The sequence below is a fragment of the Psammomys obesus genome, unplaced genomic scaffold, assembly GCF_907164565.1.
Source record: "Psammomys obesus unplaced genomic scaffold, mPsaObe1.curated_primary_1811, whole genome shotgun sequence".
Lineage (NCBI taxonomy): Eukaryota > Metazoa > Chordata > Mammalia > Rodentia > Muridae > Psammomys > Psammomys obesus.
Genome location: NW_026596057.1, coordinates 11,746,342 through 11,773,479, shown reverse-complemented (window position 1 = coordinate 11,773,479; position 27,138 = coordinate 11,746,342). Strand labels below are relative to the sequence as shown.

The window sequence follows — 27,138 nt, the reverse complement described above, 5'->3', positions numbered from 1 at the left end:
GGGAAGTCCTGAGGACAGCTGCCCTTTTCTGAGTTTCTTGCTGTAAATTTAATTATCAGCTGCTGTGACCCAGTTGGACATCTGGTGCGCAGCAACTGTTTGTGCCTGTGTCTGGAGCACAGCTGAGTGATGGCGGCTAGGCCCCGCTGGTCTGCTAGCTTTTTCCAGGGAAGGATTGGGTGATTTAAGTCAGTACAGTTTCCTTCCTTCCCTGTGGATTCTCTGGAGACTGGGACTCCCAGTCTCTTTTTTTGCCCTGGTGCGCACTGCTCAGTCTTCGCCAGCTGGCTAATGCGCAGAAACTGCCTGTGTCTGCCTTTCAAGCCTTTGGGAGCCTGGGTGTCTGCCTAAACTGGGTAATTTTCCCGAGACCTTTTCGGGGTGGGGGTGTCGCTGAGTGCTCTGAGATCAGATCAGCCGTTTCCCTCCCTGTGTGTTTGCACCAGACAGTGAAACTCATTCGCTGGCGCCCTGGTGCCCACAGTTCTATCTCAGGCGGCGAATCAGGCGAGCAGGCAGGCAGGGCTCTGTGCCGGAGCCTGGGTCTCTGGCTCTGGCTCCGGGCTGGCTCCTGGGGCACCCGTGGAACCCGAGTCTTTTCCAGGGGATGTCTGGGTGACCTAAGGTCGGTCCCAATCGTTTCCTGTACCGTGGGGTTATCTCTCGACTGAAAATTCCAGTCTCTGATAGTGTGGTGCACATGGTTCAGTCTGGGACTGTGACTAGAGACACTGGCTTGTGGCTCTGGGCTTGGACTGGGGCTGGCGGCCGGCAGCCAAGCATCTGGCGGAGCAGGGATCTCTTCCGAGGTTTAGCCGGGTGAGTTAAAAGCTGATTGAATCCCCCACCGTGGGGTATCCTCTCACAATGACTGTGTTTTATGGCTGAGAGTTCTGATTGCTGGTCACTGTGCTGATCCTGCTGCTGCTGCTGCTCAGAATGAGAATCCTCCCAGCGCCGCCATCTTGCCCCACCTGGAGTCCAAAGCTTTTGACCACTCCAACACATCCCTTCCAACTTCGACTACATAAGATTGTAGGTTACATCTTCCAACACAGCTACAATAGCCCAAAATAGTGATATTTTCAGTGAATATTCTATACTAGACAATACTACTGTGACCCATTTTCTTATTAACACCCAAAGCTGGAGGATGTGAGCAAGGGAGGCCAGAGCTTAGTGGAATGACCAGGCTGTGGTGATCAGGAACCTTGAGCTACATAACCCAGGAGATCCAATAGTACTGAAGGCATTTGTGTTCTTTATGTCTCTCATTGCTGTGATAACACACCTGACAAAGCAACTCAAGGGAGGAAGAATTTATTTTAGTTCCCAGTTGGAAGGTACTACTGTCCATCACAGCAGGGATAGCTTGGCAGGGGTGTGAAGAAGGTACTATATCACATCCTGTCTGCCATCAGGAAACAGAGAGATGGCTGCTGGTGTGCACCATAGCCCATGTAATGGTACTACTCGTAATTGGTGGGCATTTTCCTACCTCAGTTATACCTTGCTAGAAACACTTGCAAAGGTATGCCTAGAGATTTGCATCTTGGGTGATTCTAAATCCCATCAAGTTTACAATCAACACATCACAGCACCTATAGTAAGAAAAGATAACTGTTCTCATTTGTTGTTGCTATGAAAAAATGCCATGACCAGGATCAACTTTGGGAGGAAGGGATTTATTTCGTCTTACACTTTATAGTCCATCATTGAGGAAAACCAAGGCAAGAATTCAAGGCAAGAACCTGTTGTCTGGAATTGAATCACAGAACATATGAAATGTTATTGACTCTTTTTCTTATTTAATTTTCTTATGTAACCCTGAACCAACATGGTACTCAGGAGCGGCATTACTCCTGACTTCTGGGCCCTCCTCCATCTGTTAGCAACAAAGAAAATGCCTTACAGACATTCCCATGGGCCAATCTACATGAGGCAATTTCTCAGTTGAGGTTTTCTCCTCCCAGGTGTGTGAAGGTGACAACCAAGATTAGCCATGACAATAATGCATAGAGTTTATGGAAAATCCGATAGAAGAATTTCAGTGTAGAACATTTGTCTTCTGGAGAAAGCCCACGCTATTAACAGAGAATAATGATCCATCAACTCTTAATGTGCACTTTGTAATTTGGTAGCTTTTACCTACCTCATCAAGTAATGGGAAGCTCAAGTTGGCAAACACAGAGCTTCTGGCTATGAAACCATAAGCAACCTGAGCTTCCCACTATTTGATAAGTTATGTAAAAGCTACCAAATTACAAAGTGCACCAGTCCATTCTAACACAGACATGGTGCATCCAAAATTGAATAGTCAGGGTTAGAGAGCACAAGCAAGCTAAACAAGGAGGTACCTCAGAACTCCATGCCATTTGTCACTAACGTAGTAACTTTTCTTCTGTAGATTTAATCTACAGTTTAATGAGAAGGACTTAATGTCTAACTAACAGAGAAGTAAAATGCCCAAGCTTTATAAGATAGCTTTGTTTAGATAAGATAACTTTGATGGATAGTTATAAGTAAAACATCTCTCTGTCATCAAAGGTCTTAAATGGGGTACAATTGGTCATCCACTTTATGTAGAAAGAGCAGTGACCCAAGATAAAAATATACATGAATTTGTCACGTTGGTTAATGCCCTGGTTGGCTTGTTAAGGACCTGGAAGGAGAATAATTCAAAGACACAAGGAATTCTTGAAAAGAGGCTTGTGAATGCAACTATGAAATGCACAGAAAATTGTGAAGATGTTTGAATTACGTGTTAATGCTACTAAAGAGCATTTTCCATAGAAGAGGCACTAAACTGCTAGGCAGAATGACTTGGTCAGCTAAAGAAAGCAAGTCTCCCTCACTGGCTGCCTTGTTACAAGGGGTATGTAAACCAAATAGCCACAAATGTAAGTATGGAAGCTATGTGTGGTCTCATTTATTAAAACTGAAATCATCACTGCTGCCGTAGAGTGTGGTCCTTGGAGATAGCTAAGGAAGCTGAGGTTGTGTAAAGCCTTTGAGCAAGTATGGATGGATCATTGAGTAGTCTCACAATCTTCTATGTTACTGCTTGGATTGTTTGTGTGCATGGTTCTGCCAATTATTATTTTCTATATGACAATCTAACCTCACAGTAAAATAATTTTCTCAGAAGCATCTAGTAAAAGCCTAAAAATGAAGAACTACCACCTCACTCTTACTCAAGGATAAGAGCCCATTAGCTAAAAATAGAATACTACAAAATAAAGAGGAAAGAAAAGTTATGTATGCATGTGAGATTGAGTATATAAAATTATAGCACATACAAACCCAATGAATAAGAAATAGCAACTTCAACGATGTTGCTGGACATAAGATCACCACACAAGACTCAGTATTAGTTCTAAACATAAAGAAAATGCTGAACTGCCTTAAATTTTTGTAAAAACTGATAAGTGGAACCTAAAGTTTATACTGAAAAGTAAGTGACCCAGAATATCCAAACTATCGTGATAAGGAAAACAAAGTCAGTGTCTATAAACTTCTATATTTCAAAATGTACTATAATGTTACAACAGTAATGAATATGTTACTGACATAAAGATAGACACATAGATCAATGAAATAGAAATTAAGCCATACATTTATGATCAGTCACTTTGGCATTCTCACCCAGAAAATCCCATGAGAATTTTTTTAAAGTAGAAAGAAATTAAGTTTATTTATATTTTGTTCAAAAGAATTTTTTTAAACAATTCATTCAACCCCTCCCAGTCCTACCCTCTCTCCAGCTTCCCCCCATCCCTTTCCCCTAGTCCACTGAAAGGGGGAGTTCTCTTCCTCTGCCATCCACCCATAGCTTATCAACTTTCATCAGGACTGCCTGGATCCTCTTCTTCTGTGGCCTATTAAGGCGGCATCGCCAGGGGCAAGTGATCAAAGAGCAAGCTTCTTTTACTCCGGAACCCACATAGAGATTTTTTAACAAATGACACAGGACAACTGTGTTGGAAGGACCCTGCTGTTTGAAGTTTCAGTCCTCCCAGTCCACATAGCCATTCTGAGCTCAGCATTAAGGTGCAGGACTCCCTCTCCCCAGCAGCACCTCCTGCTCTGCCTGATTTCATCTGGAGAGTATCTCTAGACATAGATGCCCCTAACCATATTTGATATATGGCCTTTGACACAGCTCCCTGCTGGCTCTCCCTTTCCTGAGCCTATAGGACAATTAGATTCGGTGTTCATATGAGAAGACCATGCTGTTTAATGCAAATCAAGTGTCCTTGAAGTGCCTAGTTTTAACCAATTATGTACACCTGTCCTTGGAGCCCCCCAGCCAGCCCCCAAGTGGTATATATCCTTTGTTCTCTGGAATTGAAGTTGATCTTGCTCCCTGAAGTGGTTCCCAGAGTGTCTGATCTCTGTCTATGCTAGCCAGCCTTCCCAGCTCTGCCTTGTCTTCTGCCCCTCCAGGCTTTTTGGGCTGGTGGGAAACAGTGCCTCCAGGCATGAGAAGAACCACACAATCGTATATACACATGAAAAATAATGAAGTTGTGAGCTTCTAGCTAACTCACACTGTGTAACAAAAATATCCACAAATAGATCAGAAGCTTATAATAGATAGCTAAAAATTTGAAATTCTTGAAAGAAAATACAAGTATACATTTATGTGACCATGGATTAACAATGCATTTTTAAATATGAAGTCAAATAACAATTTGATTGGTGGGTAAATGGATTCCATCAAAATCTAAAACTTTTGTGCTCTGGATAGAAGCATTAAGAGATGAAAATACCATTCATTAAATGAAGGAAAGCCTTTGTTAATTGTGTATCTGATATGTGGAGTTCATAAAGAGCTCCTGCAACTCACCAAATTAAAACGTCCTTGTCTTTTTATTATCCGCAAAAATGTTTGACTAGATATGTCTTTAAAAAAATACAAATGGTCAGTAAGCATATACACACTCAGAATCCTCAGGGAAATCCAAGTAACACTAAAATGAGATACCTCTTTACATCCATTGGGATGGCTATAGTCGAGAGACAGAAGCTTGGGTTAGAAGAGATGCGCTTGTTCCATTGTGAAAAGATGCACCTGCTTCAGAACACAGTCTAACAGTTCCTCAAATTGTTAAACATGGTGTTACCATGGTTCCCAACAATACCACTTGAAGTATGTACTAAGAAGAATGAAAGTGGTATGTTGACACAAAAAGATATACAATATGTTCATGGCAGAATTACTGGTTAAAAACTGAAAATAAGGAAATAATCTGATTCTGATGAATAAATAAACAAAAATTGCTACAAACAGTTACTGGAATATTATTCAGTCTTACAAAGGGATGACATTTTGATTTGTTACAATATAGGAAAGCCTTGAAAATAGTACACTAGCTGAAAGAAATCAGATACAAAAGGCCATATTTTGTGTGGTGCCATTTACTTGAATTATTCAGAATGGGTTAATTGTGTTCAGGTAGAAAATAGATTAAAAGGTTTAAAGTGGCTGCTTATGAATGTTAGTTAATCTTGATTGTCAACTTGATTAGGTTGAGAAGAAATTAAAGCAGTAAAACCAACATGGGGGTAGGACTGCCATGGAGGGGGGAGGCTTCCTAAAAGTATTAACTAAAGGGGAGAGATTGTCTTGGTTAGCATTAACTGCCAACTTGACAAAATCTAGAATTATCCGGGAAGAAAGTCTCAACCGAGTAGTTATGTAGTCAGACTGGCCTGTGGCACACATCTGTGGGGAGATTGATTTTTCATTTATGCAGGAGGGCCTGTTCCACTGTGGGTGACACCATTCCCAATGCAGCTGGTCCGGAACTATATAAGAAAGGCAGCTAAGCATTTGCTGCCAGACACCAAGGTATATCTTTTGTGGTCCGTGTTGCACTTCTTTAGCTGTGAAATGAGTTCCTTGCTGTGTGGAGTAGTGAGTGTTCCTGGTTTGAGTTCCTGCCCTAAGAGTTTCTGTCTTGACTCACCTCAAGGACAGACTGTGACTGTAAGTCACAGACTGAAACTGCAAGTCTAATAAACCTTTTTTCCCTCAAGGATGCTTTAAGTTAGGGTATTTGTGACAACATCAGGAATAGAATTCTTCATGCTGAGGGACCTAGGTGGAATAACAGGAAAAAAGGAGGAAGTCGGTGAGTGTAGGCAAAATCAGTCCTAATTCCCTGGCTACCATGGGGTGAGCTACACTGGCCTGCCATGTCCTCCTACTAAGCACTCTGAAACCCTGGGCCAAAATAAATCTTTCTTCTTATCTGGTTTGCTCATATATGTAAAAAGTGAGGGACATTACAGTGTTTGGGGTTTCTTCCTTGGGTGATATAAACATTCTGGGGGTAGTTACTGATGATCTGTGCACACTTTTAAAGATAAAAATTATAAAATTACACACCTTAGGAGAATGAACGCCATGTTATATGTTAGTGAAACTGTTCTTTTACAAATCATGAAATGAGGGGATGGGTTCAGGCACTTAGTCGTGGGATGTAAATTCTCCACAGACTTTTCGTTGTGTTCATGAATACTTGCCAGGGCATCTGCTGTTCTCATTGCCTAGTGCCCTTCTCTCTACCCTCCTGTCTGCCTATATCTTATGCTTCCATTATAGCTGGAATACAAACTTTGCCCCTCTCCTGTCTGTGTCTAGGACCCTTACGGAGGACTGCACTCAGCTCCCCATCAAATAATTCAGCCAGGAACTGGTGCTTGTGAAAGTGCACTTAAGATGCATCATTGGAAAGAGGAAGTCTAATGGACACGTTAATTAGCCATTCTCTTTGGAACTCCAGGCTCTATCACAGAAATAAGTTATATCATCAGAACAATGTCCCTGGGCCACATGACCTATCTGGGCACAGACATTCTGGTGATGATTTATGTTGTAATATTATATTCTCTGCTTTTATAGAGGGTCTATACAAGAAATAACCATCTGAATGGCTTATTCGTGTCTTCTGAAAACTGTAATAGGAGAGTTTTTCCATTATATTACCCAATGACCTTTATGTAAAGGCCCAGATGATAAATCCCTCTTTGTTTCCAGGAAGAAAGTTTGCTTAGCAAGTAAGTCACATGAGTCTTCCCTCAATTTGTTTTCCTTTCCCTCCCCTCCCCTTTTCCACCCTTCCTTCCCCTCTATAGTAGAGACCATCTAACACAAGAAAAACAGCCCAAGTGTATCGGGCATGTGCTAGGGCCCGTCAATCATGTGTCATGTCAGTTGACTGACCATCACCACATCCTATGAATACACTGTTGTTGCCCTTCCTTCGCTTCTATACAAACTGAGGCTGAATGAGAATGAATGACATTTCCAGCCTGGCACACCTTGTACAAGGTAGAGCTGGAATGGCCTGACCCTAGACGGCATGGTTGGTCTAGCTTCTGCATTCCTCCAGGGGTGGTTCCTCCCTGAGTTTCATTTCCTCAGTCATCTGCAGACCTTTTGAATTAAGGAAGCGTACACACTAAATCCATGTTTGCTTTATTTCCCACATCTCCTAGCTGAAAATGCTCAATAAATAATTTTGATTGATTCATTCTTCCAAGTTCTGAGAGCCTTGAAAGAACGACCCTTCATAAATCTTGGCCGTTGTTTTTATTAATGATGCAAGCAAGGTAATCGTACAGGTTGGGGCTGAGAAGGACAGAATTGAAAGTAAGAATAATTCATTTTATATTTTAGATTAGGTGCCTAGAAGGCTCCGAGTACATTCTATGGTCTGGGGGTCTCTGGGTGCTCTCACATTGCTGGTGTGGGTTTAATCATCTTGCCTGGTGTGTGTTTCCATACAGTGACAGGCACTCCTTGGTCCTCTCCTCAGCACATTGACTCTGACACACTTGGAGAAAAGACCTTTCCTCAGCTACCATGACTCAGCCAGTACTTGGAGCTGCCTGTTTGCAAACACACATTCATAAAGCAAGTCAGCTTGGAGACCTCTGAAATTCATTTATTAAAATTTCTTTTATTTTCTACCATTGGCCCCCCCTTCCCCTATTGATTGGTGTATATGGATCAGACATCTAGCTCTTAAATGGAGGAAAAATGAAGGGCCAGGGGAGCTCCAAGATTTTCATCTGTAAGCTCCCTGTCTTGGAGCCAGAAATGATGTATCCTTTTATTAGTCCCTGTATTTCCCCAGAGTCTTCTATTTTAAATTTCTGAATACGACAGGGAGATGAGACATGCTTTCTAAAGGCATTCTCAGAAGTGCGGTCCCTGGATTGCTAGCAGCAGCATTGCCCCGGAAGATTGTTAGACATGCAGAGTTTGGGCCTGGATATTGTGAATTGGGAGAAGTATAGTGGAAATAGTGACAGCTTCACACCACTGCACTGAAGGTGCTCCTGTGAAAATCACATCTATTCTTTGGTGAATGGCAAATGCCAACATGGTACCTTCAGTGGAAGCTCTGCATTTTCTCTTTTCTATTTCTGAAATGGGATCGGGGTGGGGGGGATGTCTGGAGATCCAGGCCATGCTCCCATAGTTCTAGAAGAGTCACAACTATGTTGTGGGTGTTTTTTTAAGGGGTTAGTTTTTACTCCTTTCGTGTTCTCACAGTGCTCCATCTAATTCTACTGGAGAGGGAACCCTTCCTGTTTAAGTACCCTACACAAAGTCCCTGCATACACAACCATATCAGCATGCTTTGTAGGGGCTTGAAAGTCCTAAGCTTAGTGTAGAGCCTGGTAACTAATAGAGGGAGAATGTATCAAAATGAATAGCATAGACTGGCTGGTTGAGTTTGAGTTCCGGTGACTTGAGGGGGAGGGCATGTGTATTCTGAAAGTAGACAAGTGTAGAAGGAAAGAATGTTGGGAGGTAAATGTTCAGGTCAGGAGAGCACAGACGAAGCAGTTGGGTTGAAGGTAAGAAGACAGACATGAAGATCATTTCGACTGTAAATAGGGGTTCCAAGATGCAAACATAGATTGGCTTGACTCCTGGGCCCCACCATCTTCTCTGCCTCCATGATCTTCCCACGGCCAAAGGACAACTTAAGGAAGGACTCTTGGAACCTGTGCAGAAAACCCAACTCCCCCTTCCATAAGGGAGCAAACTGAGTCTCAAAGATGTAGAAAATCTTAGCTTAATTGCAAGACTGACAGGTGGCAGGACCACAATTAGAAGCAAGAAGAGAGTATGAGTAGTCCTGGCAGACTACCCAGAGTTCCTAGCCTGTCTTTCCTCCTTCACATGTCTAAGGCCTCATGTAGAGGGAATGAGGCTGTGCAAGGGATGAAAGCTGGTTTACTATTGGGTGAGACACCAAAAACGCTTGGTGCTTATTTTTTACATTAAAGACAGCCTACACCAGGCTCTCACTTCATGATTCTTTGGCTACTGCCCAGATCTAGTCCAAGGTGACAGCCCAAGGTTTTCAGTGCTAGAGGCAGCCAATGCTTCTAGCCTTCACAAGAAGGATATGATGCAGACTCCTGGAGACTTTAGTGATATTCAAAGTACATAGTTTACAGAAAATACGACTATCAAGGAATTCAAGGCAAGATATTGTAATTCAGCATAATGAGCTGGTCTGGTCATCAAGAGACTAGCAAGGCCATTGCTCTATCTATGTCCTTCATGGAAATTTGTCTACTCTTTGCTTAATTCTTCCCAGGGATAGAAACCTATTATTGCTTCCTCGAACCAATAACAGGGAATAACACCGACATATTACCCTCTCTTAGCGGTCTCCTTCTTGGAAAATTGTTTTCCTTTGTCTGTTTCCACACCTCCAAGTCCTGAACTGGGCCTTGCTCACCTCTAAGACTGAGATGACATTTACTGGCAGAGAGAAGCCAAAGAAGGAAAGACAACACAGTAGTGTCTACCTCTGCTGACGAATACAAACCAGGCAGGCTCTTCACTCTCTCCAGCTCCCTTTGCCTCTTGCCCTTTATGTCAGTAATGATTGGATTGGGCTGGCCTCTACAGAACTTCCTACTCCAAGAGTGTACTCCCCTAGCTTTGCATTGGGTTAATTTGTAAGACTTACTTCTCCCAAGGGATATTTTAGCTCCCATGAGGAACATAATGACAAAAGGAGCCTTCTCTTGAAATTCAGGACAAATTATGGACTTTATGATGAAATTATGGACTTTAGGGCAGAACTTCATGTAGACAGAATATTTTATCTCCTCCCAAGGCAGCTCTGCTTATCATGAACCACTATTTTCATACTTTTGAGAAGAAGCCAAAGACAGGATCTGAACCATATGTGATACCCAATATTGTGAGCTCATTTATGTTTCAGGCAGTTCATCACCGAGTACATTTATGAAGTACAGCATTATATTATTACCAGCAGGTATTAAATATATTATTTAGTATTAGAGGTATTAATCTCAAGCATCAGGGAAGATTAACATTTGATGTATTAGTTCTTTGAGGTTACAATTAAGGCATGAATTCCTGTTATTATCCAGTGCACGGTAGTAACTGAATTGTGATTTAGCTTTAATTCCACAGTGAGTTCACCAATATTGACAAACCAGTACTAATTAATGATAATTCTTTATTTGCAAATGTGTCTGAGAATAGGGGGCTCATTTCTTTAGATTCTCAAAGACTGTACAAGGTAAAATCTTCAACAATGGGCATCCTTTTCTTAAAAAAAAATTTCACAACCTAGTTTTGTGAAAAACTCTATGAATAACTAAGCTTTAAAGGCAGCCTTTAAAGCTTCCTCTTAAGCAGAGGTTCCCAACCTTTCTAAGGATGTGGCCCTTTAATACGGTTCCTCGTGTTGTGGTAATCCCCAAGCATAAAATAATTCCATGGCTACTGCATGACTGTAAATTTTCAGCTGTTATAAATTGTAATGTAAATATCTGATATACAGGATTTCCCCACAGGTTAAGAACCCCTGGTCTGAAGTGGCCTTGCTCACCTGCTATGCCCCTCCCTTATTTCTTTCTGTCTTCTAGGAACAAAATCTTTGGTCTGCTGCTTTAATCCAAACCCTTCCAACCAGGCACTCCATAAGACTCCATCCCAGCTCCAAAACAAATGAGTAGGCAAACTAGTCAAATGTCTACTCTTAAATTTAGTGTTTACCCAGATGTCCATCATTGTTTCTTGTACCTGAGATCATAGGGACACTGATAAAGCGTAGGACTTTTGGATGCAACTGACACACTCACCTTTATAGTTTAAAGCTTTCAGCAGGCAAGGAATAAAATCTCTGTAATAGGTACATTCCTGAAACCATAACATCTCACACTATCAGACTATCAGAGATTCCCAACACGTCCTTCATCTCTCAAATAAGAACATTTTTGCTCGCAACACTGTAGCCTATTTTGATGGCTGTTTCAGGGGCTTAGGGCTGAGGTCTCCCCACCCTCAGCACAATGGTGGGACTGACCCAAGGGAAACCTATATCTCTGTATGCTCATTCACTTCCTACAGAGGAAATCGTGCTTCTCTGCTAGGGCTCCACACTGTTAACTTCACGCACAAAAGATTCCCAATTTCTGTCTTCCCACTCTGAGTTCTGCTATGCACAGCGGCTGACAATTTGCCACATAAAAAGTGTGCCCGTAATTTATGAGTGGAAGGTTCTGTCCACCCACTCGTACAGCATGTAGACAGGAACTTTTGGAGTGCTAAAAGCAGACTCCACTGTCTGCCTTATGCCTTTCAAAGCCGGTCGTTGGCATATATCAAAACCTCCCTGACATTAGCAACCCTCTTCTCTCTAAGAGTACCCTCCTCTGGTACTTCTCAGAACTCTCATTGATGAAGATGTCATCTGCTGGTTCTATTTCCCTCAGCTGAGAAGCTTGGTATAAACCCCACAGAGCAAGAAGTGGTTTGAGCTAAGACTAGACAGCATATAGCTGTATTCACCCCCAATAATCCCAGCACTCTGGATTCCTACCCTTAAAGCTTTTAGGGGAAGTTGTGAAGATGTGCCTCAGGCCACTTACCTACCATGGATTTTTGCTGTTGTTGCTGTAATTGAAAGATGCTATAATAATTAAATATAGCATCATATTCTTCTATATGCAACAATGAGCATAAAAGACTCTTTCTTGGACAGATGGGACTACCTTGTCATTGCCTCTCACATCATCTTCCACCAGCCAACATGCACCACAGCTACAGAATGAGACAGTATTTCTGTGGTGATTTGCTCTGAATAAAAATGGGGTGGTTGTACTGACACATTGCACTGAGGACGTGAAGCATGTAGAAAGAGAAATCGTTCTGTACATAATATGCTGTGGGTAATCCCCTACTGCTGTGAGGGGTTGCTGGGCAGAGAGGCATGCATCATCTGTCCAGAATGTGGAGGTTGGCAGAATGGAGGAGACCAAATACCACATTTGCATCTGTGTCAGCTGCCGTGAAGGGTGATCCTAGACCATCAGATGTGGAACACAGGAAAGCCTCCGGATGTCCACAGGAGCACTGGCAACATGGAGCCCCTCTCAGAAGCTTTCAGCCTTAAGGCTGCAGCTTTTCTGAGAGCAAGAACTTTCAATCCTCTGACATGATAAAAGGATATCCTGGTGCCAGGGCCTGTGCTGACACTCTCTCTTCTCTCTCTCTCTCTTTTTCTCCCGCCCCCAGGGTCCATCAACCACCCTCCCACATGGCAATGTGCATCATCAGTGCTCACCCCCTCACAGACACAGGATGACAACAACAGCAACAATAATAAGCATCCACGCAACCCGAGGAACTATGGTTCTCTTTTCGCTTTCATTTTCCCACTTAAAAAGGATCTTTAAAAGGTGTTAAACCAAGTAAAATTTTACTCAGAGGCTCATGTAACTGGAGCAAGGCTGACAAGAAAAACAATCACAAAATAAATATTTTTTGTTTTGTTGTTTTTTTTTTTTAAAAAAAGAACATTTCCATATACATTGTCTCTCTAACTTGACAAAACTGCTTCCTTGGACAGATAGGTGCTGTGGGAAGAGGGCTCTGGATGAACTGGGAGGGGCTCTTGGAACAAGTCAAAACTCTGAAACTGGGGAGGCCAAGGCAGTGAGGGGGCTGGCAGGAGGAAGAAGTAAGGGAGTGAGCGAGGAGGCTGCGGCCTGCCCCTAGCGGTGGTTTCTCTGCTGTAGCACTGCATACGCTTTCTGAGTGGCACCACAAGCAGCCGACCCCAGGCCCCCAGGGTACAGGGAGGCAGTGTACAAAAAGTAAGAACCAATGCAGGGAGTCACGGAACAACGACATTTTAAGAAATCTGGTTAAAAAGAATACAAAAGTGACTCCACAGAGGGGAGATATCCCGACCCTCCCACTTTTGTCCCCTCTCGCTATCCTGGATGACAAGCATCACACTGACGCGTTCTCACTCGTTTCTTTCATGACTGAATGGGTTCTTTTGATCTCCTCCTTGGCTCTTCTTCAAATGCATTCATTTCAGAGAGCACCGGCTTTACAGATACGAGGCTGCCGAGCTGTGGCCTCCCTGTGAGTGTGTGTGGTGGGGGACTGTGTGCGCGTGCGCGGTGGCTGTTTCATTGTCTCTCGCCTGCTTCAGTCCAAGCCTTGAGCTCCCATCTCCCAGGTGCTGGAGGTCATGGAAGCACCCTGTTGGCACTGAGGTGAGGGCTCGGATTATCTTTTGCACCCTGAATGTGTGGAGCAACTGTCTGACCAGCGCCAGGGTAGTCTCCCATTAGCTGCAGAGTTTGCCTGTCTCATACTCCACGGGATTTGGCAGCTTGGAATTGAAAGCTCTCAGGGAGGACTGTATCCTGCCGACTTCGTTGTTGGCCAGCTTGAGCCTGTGCCGGAGCAAGCAGGAGAAGAGGTCAAGCCGGACTTTGCCTGGCGGAGAGAGCTGGTTCACACGGTCTCTAAGCTCAATGAGTTGTAAGAGCGCAGAGTCCTGGGAACCCTGAGTGTACGGGTAGTCCAGCTGGAGGATTAAGTCTCGGATAGCGTCCGGGTCAAAGGGCAGGCTGTAGCCAAAGACCTGCAAGGTGTTGATTTTCATGTAGCCCAAATTCTTGGAGGGATCGGTCATCTCTAGGGGCTCATAGTAGATTGTCTCATTGGAGCTGTCATCCAGGGACTTGATTCGGCTCCGTAGGTAAACATGGACTGTCTCGAAAAAAGTTTTCCACCTGTTCCCCAAAGTGATAGTCCAGTTTTGGCACTGAGCAGCTGCATCCACGTTAGTCCTTTCCCAGTCTGGAAAGCTGCCCTCGTTGACCGGCATGAACCAGCTCTCAGAGTGGCTTCCCCCAAAGGGGTTGACGTAGATGGCCATGACAGGCTCCAGGGTGCTGTTCTTAGTGAGGCAGATCTGCAGGGACAAGGCCAACATCACATGCACCAGCCCGGGCTTGTACTTGTTGCTCTTCAGGGTGAGCAGCATCCGCTTCCTCCAGGAAGGGTCAAACCAGCTGCCCAGACGCATGTCATTGCTGATGAAGATGGAGTGTACCTCGATGCGGCTGTCTCGCTTCTGCAGCAGGTACTTCAGCTCTAGGTCCTGCAGGTCTGTTTCCAGTCCCAGAAAGTTCTCCAGGGACTCAGCTACCTCTGGCCGGCACAGTCCCTGGGCCAGCACGTAACCAGGGTTACAGCTCCCACAGCGAGTGCTGTTGTCGGAAGCGCAGTGGGCACATGCAGGCCCTTCGCCCAAGGCACATGGGATGGGGCCCTGGCAGGAAGATTGGTCATAGGGGCAGGTGCAGCTGTGGCTCTGCTCCAGGAAGGTCCCAGGGAAGGTGCTTTCTCCACAGTAGAGGAGAGACTGGATTCTGTTCCACCAGAAAGACAAAGATCTTGAGGAGATAAAATGAAGAAGCAAGAGTCAAAAGAAGATCCACACCGCTGTCCTCCCTAAGAGTGTCAGGGCACTGACTCATGGTGGGGCTTGGGGGAGAAGACAAGGAAAAGATCAAAGCCACAAGTTCGCTGAGTGATGGAAACCCTCCTGCTCTATTTTGAACCAACTGAGTTAAGCCCGGAACTATGCATCTGGCGGACCAGCCAGAAGTGTTTGACATCAGCCTTGTCCTGGAAACAGCCAGGCTAATTTTGTTCACATCATTTTTCTGTCCCCCTCTTTTCAGATCTGGAGGCTTTTCAGCATCTCGTATCAAAGCTAGTTCTTCAGGCTTCCCTATAGCATGGCTCATCAAATATTTTATATTCTCGCCAAGTTCATGCCCACCTCAAGGTCTCTCCTTATTTTCTGTCTTTTCGTTCTTACAGTAAGACTTAGAATTTTTTTTTGTGGATTACTCAGACTTCGGATTTCAGCTCTTAGCTACCTGCTCAAATAGGCTGTTCCCAGTGTTTCTTTGAAGGGACAGCTCCAGGCACTGTCTCATCACTATGTCCCTGCTTAGTCTGTGGCAGCTCTCTGTACATAAAATTGCTATTGGTTTATTGAGCACTTATTTGTAGCTGGTTTCTCTGGAAGCTCTGTGCTGTCAACTGCGACATTCTCAGAGAGCATGTTTGTTTCCTGTGCACAATGGGAATTTAGTAACTAGCTACTGAAAAAAAAATAATCTTAATAGCCCCAGCTGGCCTGTCTCATCTACTCCCATTCTGCCATCCCTGTGGCTCAGAGTGACATGGCTGGGCTGCTGTGAGAGGGGGCTGCCCTGCCTGGAATATCTTCTCACCTGTACAGTCCAGGCATTTCTACCTTATCTTGCACAAGCTGCCCAAGACTTCCTTCTCTTATGGGTTTTTTCTCTCCAGCCTCTCCTGCTTGGATAATTGTATTGTTTTCATGTTTGTTTTTAATTTATATCTTTTGATTTGTGGATGCCCCATTAACTTCAGTGCCTGCTACAGTCAGGATTTTTTAATTTTTTATCTCTTTATATGTTTGTTAAATATTTCTCTGTCAGTGGTGTCTTCTATGGCTAAAAAGCAGGGCGTAGAGTACAGGATTAGAACATTTTTAAAGAACACATGTATGATTGAGTGAATGAATGAATGAAAGAATGAATGAATGAGTGAATCCTATCATACTACACTCCCAGCTTATTGGGAGAGTCTGAGTCTTAGCTTTCTTCCCTCCTATGACTCAGGCAAGTGATGAGAGTCATTTTTTTGGAATAATCTAATGGGCTTGTTTCTCATTTGATAAATGAGCATATCCTATATGATATATTTCTGCAATTAATATATGATCTTGAACTCATCTTTTTCATCACTAGAAGACTTATGAAACTGGAAAGGAATAAGTGAGACTTGAAGTATTATTAGAATAGTATTTGAATCTACTATAGTTTATATACAAGCAACACAAGGTTCTCTTAACTTCTCCATACACAGCCAATGATTGAAAGTGACAAGTGGGGAGGAGAAGATTAAAGAGCCAGAATGATTGAATATGTCACTACTCTCTGTTCCTCCCTGCTGACCACAGCATCCTTCCTGGCCTCAGGTGGTACTGGGCTTGCTCAGGATCTGAAGCCTGGGTGCTCACCTCTCCTTGGGCAGGCGGAAACGAGGCTGCCGATGACAGCGCTTGCAGAGATTGAAGAGGCGACGAACGATGCGGTGCATCTTCTTTAACAGGACTTTCAAGCTGGCTCCCAGCTGCTGGTAGCGGTGCTGGAGGTTAGTGTCCATGGTCCAGTACTGGGAGATGGCTGTGGAATTCAGGAATCGGTCACTGGGTAGCCTCTTCAGCAGGGCCTGGAATTCTTCTGTGGGCAAAAGTAGTAGAGGATCTGAGCAGAACAAAGCTAGTAGAATCCTGAGAACATGATTGCTCATTCCTCAGGTCCAGGGACCCCTCAGAGTTACCACCCAAGAAAGATGCCTCACATCCACTGCTCCAGGTTTTTGAAGTATGCATGGCTGTCTTGAAAATCAACTAGTGTATCAGAAAATACAGCTCCGGGATTCTATTTTTTTTTTAACTTCTATTCCCATGTCTGTGCTACATGTGTGCAGATGTCCACAGAGATCAAAAAGAAGGGGTCCAATCTAAAGTTAGAATTAGAGGTGGTTGTGAACAACCTGACATGGCTTCAAGGAACCAAACTGAGGTCATCTGGAAGAGCAGTACATGCTCTTAACTACTGAGCTTCTCTCCAGACCCAGCTGCAAAGGTTTTTTGTTGTTGTTGCTATTATTCCAGTCAGTCTTTGATTTTCAAAACAGATCTCTGACACTCCTAAAGTGGCTAGAAGTCCTGCTTTTACTAACAGTGTTGGGATGCGTCCCTTTTTCTTCTACTTTTCTATAGAACAACTATCAACTATCTTTTTTTTTCCCCTCTCATAATATATCCTGATTACAGATCCACCCCTCAGACTCCTTCCAGTTCCCCCCCCCTTCCCTTCCATTCCAATCCACTCCCTTTCTGTTTGTCTTAGGCCAAGTCTCTTCTATAACACCTGGCCTCTCCAGTGAAAGAGGCTCAATGGCAGACAAACATAGGCTCAGAAATCTTAAGGACATTTAAGGACCTTGAGCTTAGCCTTGCCCTCTACAACTGACTCTCTGATTCTCTAAGATACTCTCGCTCTCTAAGGCGCATGGTGGCATAGGCATTCTCCCCCGTAGCTAATAGAGATGCAACTTGGTTTCTGCCTCTGAGCTTCAGGTGTAAGTTCTTCTGAATGCCCTGGGCATAGTTCACTTCTGGAACTCATGCTCACGGGGATCTCTTCTCTGCTTTAGCTTGGGACCTGCCACCACCTGACCACCAGTCAGAGGTCTATGATGTTCTCAGTTATCTCCCACCCCCGACCCCACCCCATAGTAACTCACAGTGGTGAAAGCTGAGTTGTGTTGTATGTAAAACATTGCCCAAAGCACAGGATGGGGACTGGGACTTGATTGTTTTTTTAAATACTTGCATCAACCTCTTGCTATCACTCTTTTTTTTTTTTAATTTAAATATGAAACTATTATAGCACTATTTAACTATTTAACCATGAGGAACTGCATGGTTAAACCAAAGTGGGAATGTTGGTCAGTAATAGGACAAGAAGCAAAACTAACCCCTGAGACTCCAGGTCTTAGGCTGACCTTGACAATTGGTTTACACAGGGATACAACAGTTGGTTTACAATCCAACTAAAACCGTTCTGTATAGACTTCATGTGCAAGCATTTTAGTAGACAACATGAAATCAGTAGCCAAAAGACTGACAAAAATCTATGCTTTCCATAATACTTAGCTTAGCTTTTTAAGTCCTTAACACACACTTCTAAGTTAGGCGCTATGATTATTTGTATAAAGAAAAACACACCACTTCAGACTCTTAGTAAGTTGGGATCCAAGTCAGATTCCTCATGTTCTGGCCCTGTACCCTCACAGTCCTCTTCAGTAGGGGAAAAATTCTGAGCTAGTTGGCCTGCTTACCTGACTCTTCAAACTGTCTGTTGTGCGTGGCCCAGGAGTCTTGGATCTGCAGCAGGCTGTCTTCCATAGCCTGGATATCAGCATCAGGACAGTTGCATTCTGGGAAAGTGGGGCTGCACTTGCACCAGCAGTCATTCTCCCTGCAGACAAGCTCGCCCTCAGAGCTACACGTGATGTAGCTAAGTGCGGCAGCCACGAACCGCTCACGCAGGTGTTCAGGAAGCAGCACCTGCAGGCCTGAAGAAAGGGTGAATCAAGGAATCACTGAGAAGAACCAGTGGGGACTCGGGTTTCTCAGACCCAAGGCTTTACGAATCCAAACAGGGGTTTTGCTGAGTAGGCCTGAGAATGGTCACCCCAGGGTCTGATCCTGCTGAGCCGGTTAAAGAGAGGGCTTTCCTAGTCCCTATGACAGATGTGGGATGATTTGAGTATGCAGATGAGGAGCATCAAAGCCCAAGGCTTAGCCAAACTCCTCACATCAGCCAAATTGAGAGCCTGCATATCATAAGAACTGGTTTAATGGATACACGTCAGCATTTCTAAGAGAAAAAACAGGAAGATGTGTCAGATAAAATAAGCTTAAAGCCCTCATGGGGAAGACTTTGAGGCTCAAGGAGCTTGCTCTGACTCCACTAGCCATCCTGCTTACAGTTTCACTAAAGTTGGGAGTAGGTATGCTTGGACATTACTAAATGCTAACCCTTTTCCAGCCTGGGTCCCTGAAAATGTCTGGTTGCAAGATAGGGATGGGCTCTACTAGTATACAGTGTCTGGCTACCAAGCCAACTACTTTCTATATGTAATTGGTAGTAGCTTTCAGGATCATCTCCACCCTAAAAGGGCTGTGTTGTTGTTGTTTTATTTTGTTCCCTAAAACAAGCTGGCTCACATTCCTTATATGGCTGATGATGAACTGAAACTCCTGATCCTCCTGCCTCTGGCCTGCCTAGTGCTGGGATTGCCAGTGTTTGTCACCATGCCTAAAATCACACTGAGGTTTTGTTTGTTTGTTTGTTTACTTGTTTTAGGGTTTTTTGTTTTAATGAGGAAATAAAAGTCAAAAGGCCACAGTGACCAACTCAAGCCACAACTCTAGTGTCAATCACTTCAATCACTGCCTCTTTTCACCAGGTAATACTGCATACTTGGGAACAGCGGCCTAGCTCAGCGTGATTTAACTCTTAAGAAAGTATGATTGCAGTATGGCAGCTTGGGTCTCAAGATTCATCAGGCCATCAGGCTTGGATAGGTACGGGTGACTTTCTCTTCGAGCTGGCCTCTTCCGGTCTTGGAAACAATGCACTGAACTACTTGGAGCTTCAGTTTCTCATCCATCTGAGAAGGATATCCGTTTACAAATAGAAAAGGCCTTGTGCTGCCTTCAAGCCACAGGTAAGGTGGCTACTGGAAGCTTTCAAAGGATGAAGGAAGGATAAATATGGCTTATGGATGGACAGAATGTGGGTCAGATCTTCAGGAGGCTTCTCCTGTAGGGATAGGGTTAGACCTTATGCCGGGGGAATGAGGACAGAAGGACCCTGAGTATGAGGCGCCCCTCTCCTTACACGTAGGCTGACTCTATTTCCACATCCTTGGCCTTGGCCTTGCCGGAAATCAATGAGCTCACAGTTTATGTCCCAGCCTCAGCAGACCTCACACTAGAACTTCAAGTTGTCAGCAGCCGTGGATGTTTTCTTTTCTCACTTGAGGTCCACCTCCTACTCTGAACTGTTACAAAATTTCCCTTTCTTGATCCTGTGCCCACCACGCACTTGACAGTCCCCCCTCAACACACGCACACCCCGTCCACATGCTTGCTTTCAACACTTACCCTTTTCAAGTAGTCCTCCTCCATCTCCCCATCACCTCCCTCCTCCTCACCAGAACATTTCCCATTTCTATAAAGTAAGTGCCTTGAGCAATGTCTGCCTGAGTGATGGGCTATAAAATTAAACAGCATCAACTACTCCAAATGAACCACCAGACATTCTGAGCTTCTTCACTCGCTGCTAATTTCCAGCTACACATCCAGCCTGCACAGGGATGTAGGAGAAGAGAGACAACTAGTGGTGTCGGGTTTCTCTGAGTAGGTCTTCTGCTCCTCTTATTGTATGTTTGTTGATTCCTAAAGCCAGGTTGGTCAAGCTCAGACTGCTTGAAATTTGTAATCGTAGATCCTGGGTGAGGGCTATTGATTTTGTAATGCTGGGATAGTAATATCATAAACAGAGGCCACTTCAGTTAGCTCACATGAAAAACGAGCTTTCCCCGCTGAATCAGTTTGCATAGCTCTTCCCTTAAAACATGTGAGGAACAGAGCTCGAACTGGGTGGGCATCTCCACTTGTCCTCCATTCTTTAAGCCTAGGACAGTAGCTTTGTTTTTCTTTCCTCCTCTGCTCTGTCCATTCTGTCTCCAGTCCAAATGTTCCTGTTCCCTCCTCTCAAAGTCCACTGCTGTCTTTGAAGTTCTCCTGGAGGACCACAGGCAGGAAAATGGAAAGCAAGGGCCACTCTCCTGTTGTGGTTACAGATAATTTGTCCCAGAGTTTGTAGAGCTCTTGTTTGAGCTAGAGTTAGTCGGCTCACAACCACTCTGCAAAGGCCACCTGGTCCTCCGCGTGACCTTGGTAACAAAAGCAATCGCCGAGCTAGTTCCAGGCTTATAAGGTGTGTGTCTGATCACTACAGGATAATAATGCAGGTTTTAAGAAGGGACCTAATGGAAGGATTTAGATACCAAGTGGCAGGAACAATAGTTCATTGGTATGGGGCAAATCCTCAGAAGTTAAAAAAACAAAACAAACAAACAAACAAAAAAAAACTGAAGAAAAGTTGCTACATGCAGGTCCTAGGATTTGTGATGATTCTTGGATTAAGAAGGACTTAACTGAGGTAGGTAAGCATAAACTTAATAACCTGGGACTCTTCTTGTTTGAAATTATATACACACTTCTATTCTAAAAACAACTGGCAGCCTAGGGCTTTTACCTGCATGTGCACCCCCACTTCCCCACACACACCGTACTCCAAACAATGCTAGCACCTGTTAGCAGCCTAGAACTCCCATCTGCAAGAAGCTGAATGCACACCCTGCTCTGAACAATGGCGTGTGTTTTTCTTCTTCTTTAAAACCATCAAAGTTGCATCCTGTTCACTTGTACTCCACTTATGTCCAGGTATGAAGCTGGGCGAACAACGTGGCCTAGACTGCTTTTGAGCGCATGTGCAATAAGGTAAAAGTGTCCCCAAGTGAACTATTCTGGAGAATCCATTATTGATCACCCTACGCCTATGCATAATTGGGTGTGCATTTGGTTAATATCACATGCGTTATGGGAAGGAACGTGCACAGTAGAAAATATGGTTATGGAGTCTAATCTGTGTGTCAAAATAGAGAACCATCTAAACTATGCCTCTAACAAACACTTCCTCCTCCCCTTGAACACCATATAAGGAAGGCCCACACAATTATCTGGGTCCTTGAGTACCTTCACTCATGTACCCTGCTGCCAGTTCTGAAGGTGTATTTCTGAACTGTACTGTTGATTTGCTTTGGATAAAGTTAGTTTGCAAATCCATGTGAGTCCTTATTTCAGCACTATAAATAAGAGGACAAGAGCCTAGACACCCCCATGTAAGACCCCCATCCCTGAGACCATATTCAAATGAGAGAACAAGCTTCCCTTTCTCTTCAGGAATCTGGGTTTTCCACCAAGCCTGAACAAGTGTGAAATCGTCCTGCAACTGCTTACCCAGTAACTGTACTTTGTTCTCTGGACTCTGAACCAGGACAGAGCTGACTGAGTCCAGATTGTCATAGTTGCTGCAGCCCAGTGGACCAGTCCTGGTCTCTGTTACCTAGAGAAGAAGGGACAAGGTAAGTACTCAGAAAACAAGAGGAAGATTTCTCTCTGCCCTTTCCTTTTAGCCGTCTACTTGGAGACTCCATGTCCTGACCCTGACCAAAGGAACTTCTTTTGTCTACTCTTGGACTGTAAAGTACAGTTGTCTCCTTGTCCTGAGTCAGTGAGCATCTGTTCTGTTTGGTTGGTGGCCCAGTGGCACGTGACTGAGAGCCTTGCACAGGGAAGCAAATGAACCAACCAGGAAGCTGGATATGGAGTGAGACCTTTAAGTTGGCATCTGCCCTGTTCCTCATCTAGAGGGAGGCAAAGAGATGGACCCTGTTAGCCTATGAGTGAGGGGTTAGCCAGTTGTATCCTCTTGATGTGGTCCTCACAGGCTTTTAGAGATCCTGAAGATGAAAAGCACTAGAGAAATACAAGTTATAAGTATTATTATTATTATTAAACATTTAAGTTCCACATCAGCACCTAGACATCCTTAAAGAAAATCAGCCATGGGCTTACTGCATATTTTAATAAGTATATTAAATATACATAAATCCTTATAGCCATGTAATATTCCAAACACATATTTTAAAATATTATAAAGTTGGCCCATCAGTTTCCCCTGATGTCTAAAGTATAAGATGAAAAATGGGGAGCTTTAAATTCACTGAAATAATTATGTAATAAGAATGATGGGGACCTGAGGCCCTTTCTTCCCAAGTGCTCCAAAGTCTTTGCCAACAATCAATCAACCAATCAAGGAGTATTTATTGAGCAGCCACTGTTCAATTCCACACAATTCATCAAACATTCACAAAGTGCCTTTCTGGAGTTCTTCCGGGTTCTACCTGGTTGGTGCTGCTGACCTCCTCTTGTAGCTCCAGGCTCCTGTGCTTTGTAGCAGGCACGTGAGCTGCACTTTTACATCCTTTCCTGAGAATATTTGATCCGTGCCTGGTTCCCACACTATAGTCTCCACGGACAGAAATTCATGTTTATTTTGCTTGCCATGGTGTCAGCAGCAGCTAGTGCAGCATCTGGGAGATCATAAGCAGTGAACCTGGGGATGTATGGGTAACGTAGCCTTTTCAGGGAGATAGGCACAATGATATATAAGCTACGTAATGAGTCATTCAAGGAGGCAGGTAGAATCACAAATGACTGATAGACATCCGAGTCATGGCCAAAGGATGTGTCACAAGAAGCACATCCCTAGGCAGAGGGAAAACAAACAGAGCCGAGGAAACACCACAGAAGCTACTCTTTAAAGATAAGCAGGAAGAAGCCAGGCAGTGGTGGCACATGCCTTTAATCCTAGCATTTGGGAGGCAGAGGCAGGCAGATCTCTGAGTTCCAGGCCAGCCTGGTCTATAGAGCTAGTTCTAGGACAGCCAGGGCAACAAAGAACCCTGTCACAGAAAACAAAACAAAACAAACCAAAACAAAATCATAGACAGGAAGTAAACAGCAGAAGAGTTATAAGAAATATGTTGTAAGGAGAAAATTCACCAAGAAAGACATGAGGATCTAAAGCACAGGTTCCAAAGTACACAGGTCCCCTGGCTCCCTAAGGATCCCAAAATTCAGAGGACATCACGAAGGGAATCCTGTTTACCTAGGCTTAGAAATGCATGAGGAATAAAGTTGTCAAGTGGGAGACCGGATGATACCACAAACACTGGGGAAGTAGCCAGGACTGGTCCCTAGAGCTTACATCAGCCTCTACAGCTTTTCATCCTGGAGGAGCACCACACACACTGTCAGAGCCAAATCTCCATCCTCTCACTCTCCCCAAAGGAAACCACAGTCCAGGGAACTGAGTGGCTGGCCTGGAGGTATTTGAAAGAAAGAATACTCATCAGCGTTGATGGATGACTGATTGACTAACTGGTTGATCTTGAGATAGGGTCTTACTGCCAAGCATGTCCTCATCATAATTCCCCTGCCTCAGCCTCCTAAGAGCAGGGATCGCAGGCCTAAGCCAAGACCAAACAAACAGAAAGTTAACATTGGAGCTTTCAGGCTCTAGATCTGTCATTTCAATTCATCAGAAAACAAGTCAAAGGGTTACAGGAAGTAAAGTGAACATAGGCCACTTTTAAATGTCATAATTTTCTAGACAATATTCTGAACAGACCAGTCCATCTAATGTTAGTGTTCTGCACTCCTCAGAAGGCTAACCTGGGAAAAAAAAAAAAAAAACAAAACTGTAATGACTGGAAGTTAGTACTGCTGTGTAACTGCTAGTACTGTTAGGTCTCAAAAGTTTCACTCAGTACTTGTGGTTCCTTCCAGGAAGCCTCACCCCACCCTTTACCCTCAACTTCTCCCTCCTAGGGGCTGGGCTTATGTGTCCCTTCCCGCCAGCTCTGCTTTCTCATATAATTCAGCCATTTTGGCTACTAGCCTTCTTGGTCCACACACTGTCTTGGTTCTCTTGGCTTCTTGTTCTCCTGGACAACTTGTGGCCTCTTGGTCCTTGGCTCCCCCACCTTCTTTCTCTTTTTCCATCTGTGTCCTGCCCCCACAGCCTGGTTCAGTCAGCTGGCTTGGTTGAATCTGGACTCTCCCAAATGCCTATGACTGTTTTCTCCTTTATATCTAAAATAACCTTCTTAAACATACCTAGGAGGTTCCTAGAATCCCATTGTTCTGGTATATCTCCTTGGGAGGCCCTCTCTTCACATGTGGATCCAATGTATTGAATACTCCCTACCCCGAGGGTGGCCTGCTAGTGATCAGACTAGACCGGGAAGACACAGCCAGACCTACTTCAAGGCCAAGTCTACTGTTTCTGTACAACTCCCCATAAGAAGAGATATGGCAAAGAAGTAGCATGATTTAGTGAAAGCTGTGTGAATGGGCTGGGCTGAATGGCAGGGGTAAGGCAGGATGGTACAGTATTGAAAAACTAGCTCGTTCCTACCTTGGGATAAGCTGGCCACCAAAATACCACTAAGTTTTAGTCTGCATTTTCATCTACCTTTTCCTGAGTTGGTGACCCACCAATTAGCATCAGGCAGGGAGGGAGTTTTATGCAGGGAAGGGCAGATCAGAGAATAGCCATAAGAGATGCTCTCCCGTTCTTTCCCTGACTCCCAAGCCTTTTCCTACCCTGCACTCATCCCTTGACTTCTCACCATCATTTTCAGCATACTGAGGCTGGCTGTGATCTCCTGTTTTTTTTTTTTTTTTTTTTTTTTCTTCTGCTAATCCAAATGTCAGTTCCACAGGAAGACAATCGGGTAGGTCAGTGAGAAAAGGAGGAGCTTCTCTTTGCTGATTGTGATACAAGGATGAGAGCGAAGAGGAAACACCCTGGCTTCACACCCATGTCCCAAGAAAGGGGAGGAGGGTGGCAAGCCAGATCTCCATGAGGAAGGCTTGCTCAGACTTCACTAAAGTCACAGTTCCTCTTATTTGTATTCTGTTCTGAGACCATCTCTTTACTCCCTCGACGAGATAGGAAGAAGAAAGGGGCCTGGAAAGGGTCTCATGCAGACACTGTCAGGCACTTACTTGGGTAAACAGTACAGGCTGAGATAGCCCTGATTCCAACCCACTGTGTAATGAAAGTCTCTGTCTCAGAAGGGCATGTCTAGAGAATCTTGCAGCAGGCAGCTCTGGGAGTTTATTAAAAAGGGCCCATAGAGGTAACAGAAAGTGCAGTTCACTCAGGCACACACATTTCAAAAAGTGCCTCAGATAAGCTTTCAGAAGGGGAAAATAATTGTGTGCTAATTGGTCTGTTGACAGAGACCATCCTGCCTTCAGAAAGCCCTGATGCTTCTCAGGTTCATTAGCGCGTCCAATTTTCTATAACACCAGACTGTGCAAAGCATCATTCCAGTGAGCCTACACTCCTCCCCCATCTCTCACTTCCAGATTGCTACTGCCCTACCTGGGGGGCACCTGCAGTGCTGACAGCGGAGGAAAATGGCTTCTAATGGTGAGTGATAGGACTGAGCACAAAACACAGTGATGATGTGTGTGCTTAAAAGGGCTTCAAAGCGAATCACAGGCTGCTGTAGCTTTTCCACATCTCATACACTCACTCACACACACACACACACACACACACACACACACACACACACACACACACACTAGTGTATGTATGTATGTATGCATGCATGTATAATGGGGCTGTAAGAAACTCCCTGTTGTCTGTGGTCCAGCTGGCTTCTGACTGGCTCGATTCAGTCAGCTCATGGGCTTTTCGATCCCTCTGTACCAAGTCCTTCCATATCCTTCTGCCAAAAAGGTGAAGTATAACTATGAGCAACGCCCTTTCTCTTCTTCATGGTGCTGCTTCCATTTAGAATGTTACAAATAGATATATATGCATCTAGCCTTTCATGCTTTGCACAGCTTTCCTTTGGATCGTATCACCTGGCATCACCCAACACTACAGCGGAGTGGGGAAGGGATGTCAATCATCATCTTTACCACCATGTCGAATCTGAGTGCAGTAACTAATTGGTAGAGATACCAGCCTTATTATCTAGAAGGGTTCCAGAGACTTCCTGAGGTGCATTTGCCCTTTGGTTTTGGTCACCAAAAAGTGACCTGTACAAGGCAGGGGGAACAGTGGCTGTGGTTAGGGCACAAGGATCTGGAAGCATTTCCATATTTTAGAAATGGGTGTGGCCATATTAGCTGAAAGTCCTGGGCAATGGTAAGTGAAGTGGGTGGTAGCTCAGATTATGGAAGAGACAAATGGAATTCAAGGACGCCTCAAGGTTGTAGAAATAGAAGGCGTCAGGGCTGAGAGCCAAGTAGTCTCACTTCGCTTGGTTTGCTTCCCTCTACACTGTAGAGCCTAATTTCACCTCTCAAGCATTTTATTGAGCACCCTGCCACATGCCAGATGCTGTAGAGGGACTTGGAGCTATGTGCATGCACTAGAGGCCCTACTGCTCTAAGGCCTACTGTTATGGTGGATGGGGGG

At 44.4% G+C, this 27,138-nt stretch overlaps 1 protein-coding gene across 2 annotated transcripts in view; it reads right to left on the bottom strand.

Moving 5' to 3' along the window:
* Positions 1 to 10,485: 10,485 nt before the first annotated feature.
* Positions 10,486 to 27,138, bottom strand: part of Brinp2 (BMP/retinoic acid inducible neural specific 2) — a 100,513-nt gene continuing 83,860 nt past the window's right edge. For both annotated transcript variants that reach the window (XM_055624662.1, XM_055624663.1), the window contains exons 5-8: positions 22,089 to 22,194; positions 18,332 to 18,568; positions 16,440 to 16,662; positions 10,486 to 14,772 (exon numbers count right to left, since the gene is read on the bottom strand). In XM_055624662.1, coding sequence (XP_055480637.1) covers positions 13,656 to 14,772; positions 16,440 to 16,662; positions 18,332 to 18,568; positions 22,089 to 22,194 — 1,683 coding nt within the window. In that variant the 3' untranslated portion in view covers positions 10,486 to 13,655. The remainder of the gene's footprint in view (positions 14,773 to 16,439; positions 16,663 to 18,331; positions 18,569 to 22,088; positions 22,195 to 27,138) is intronic.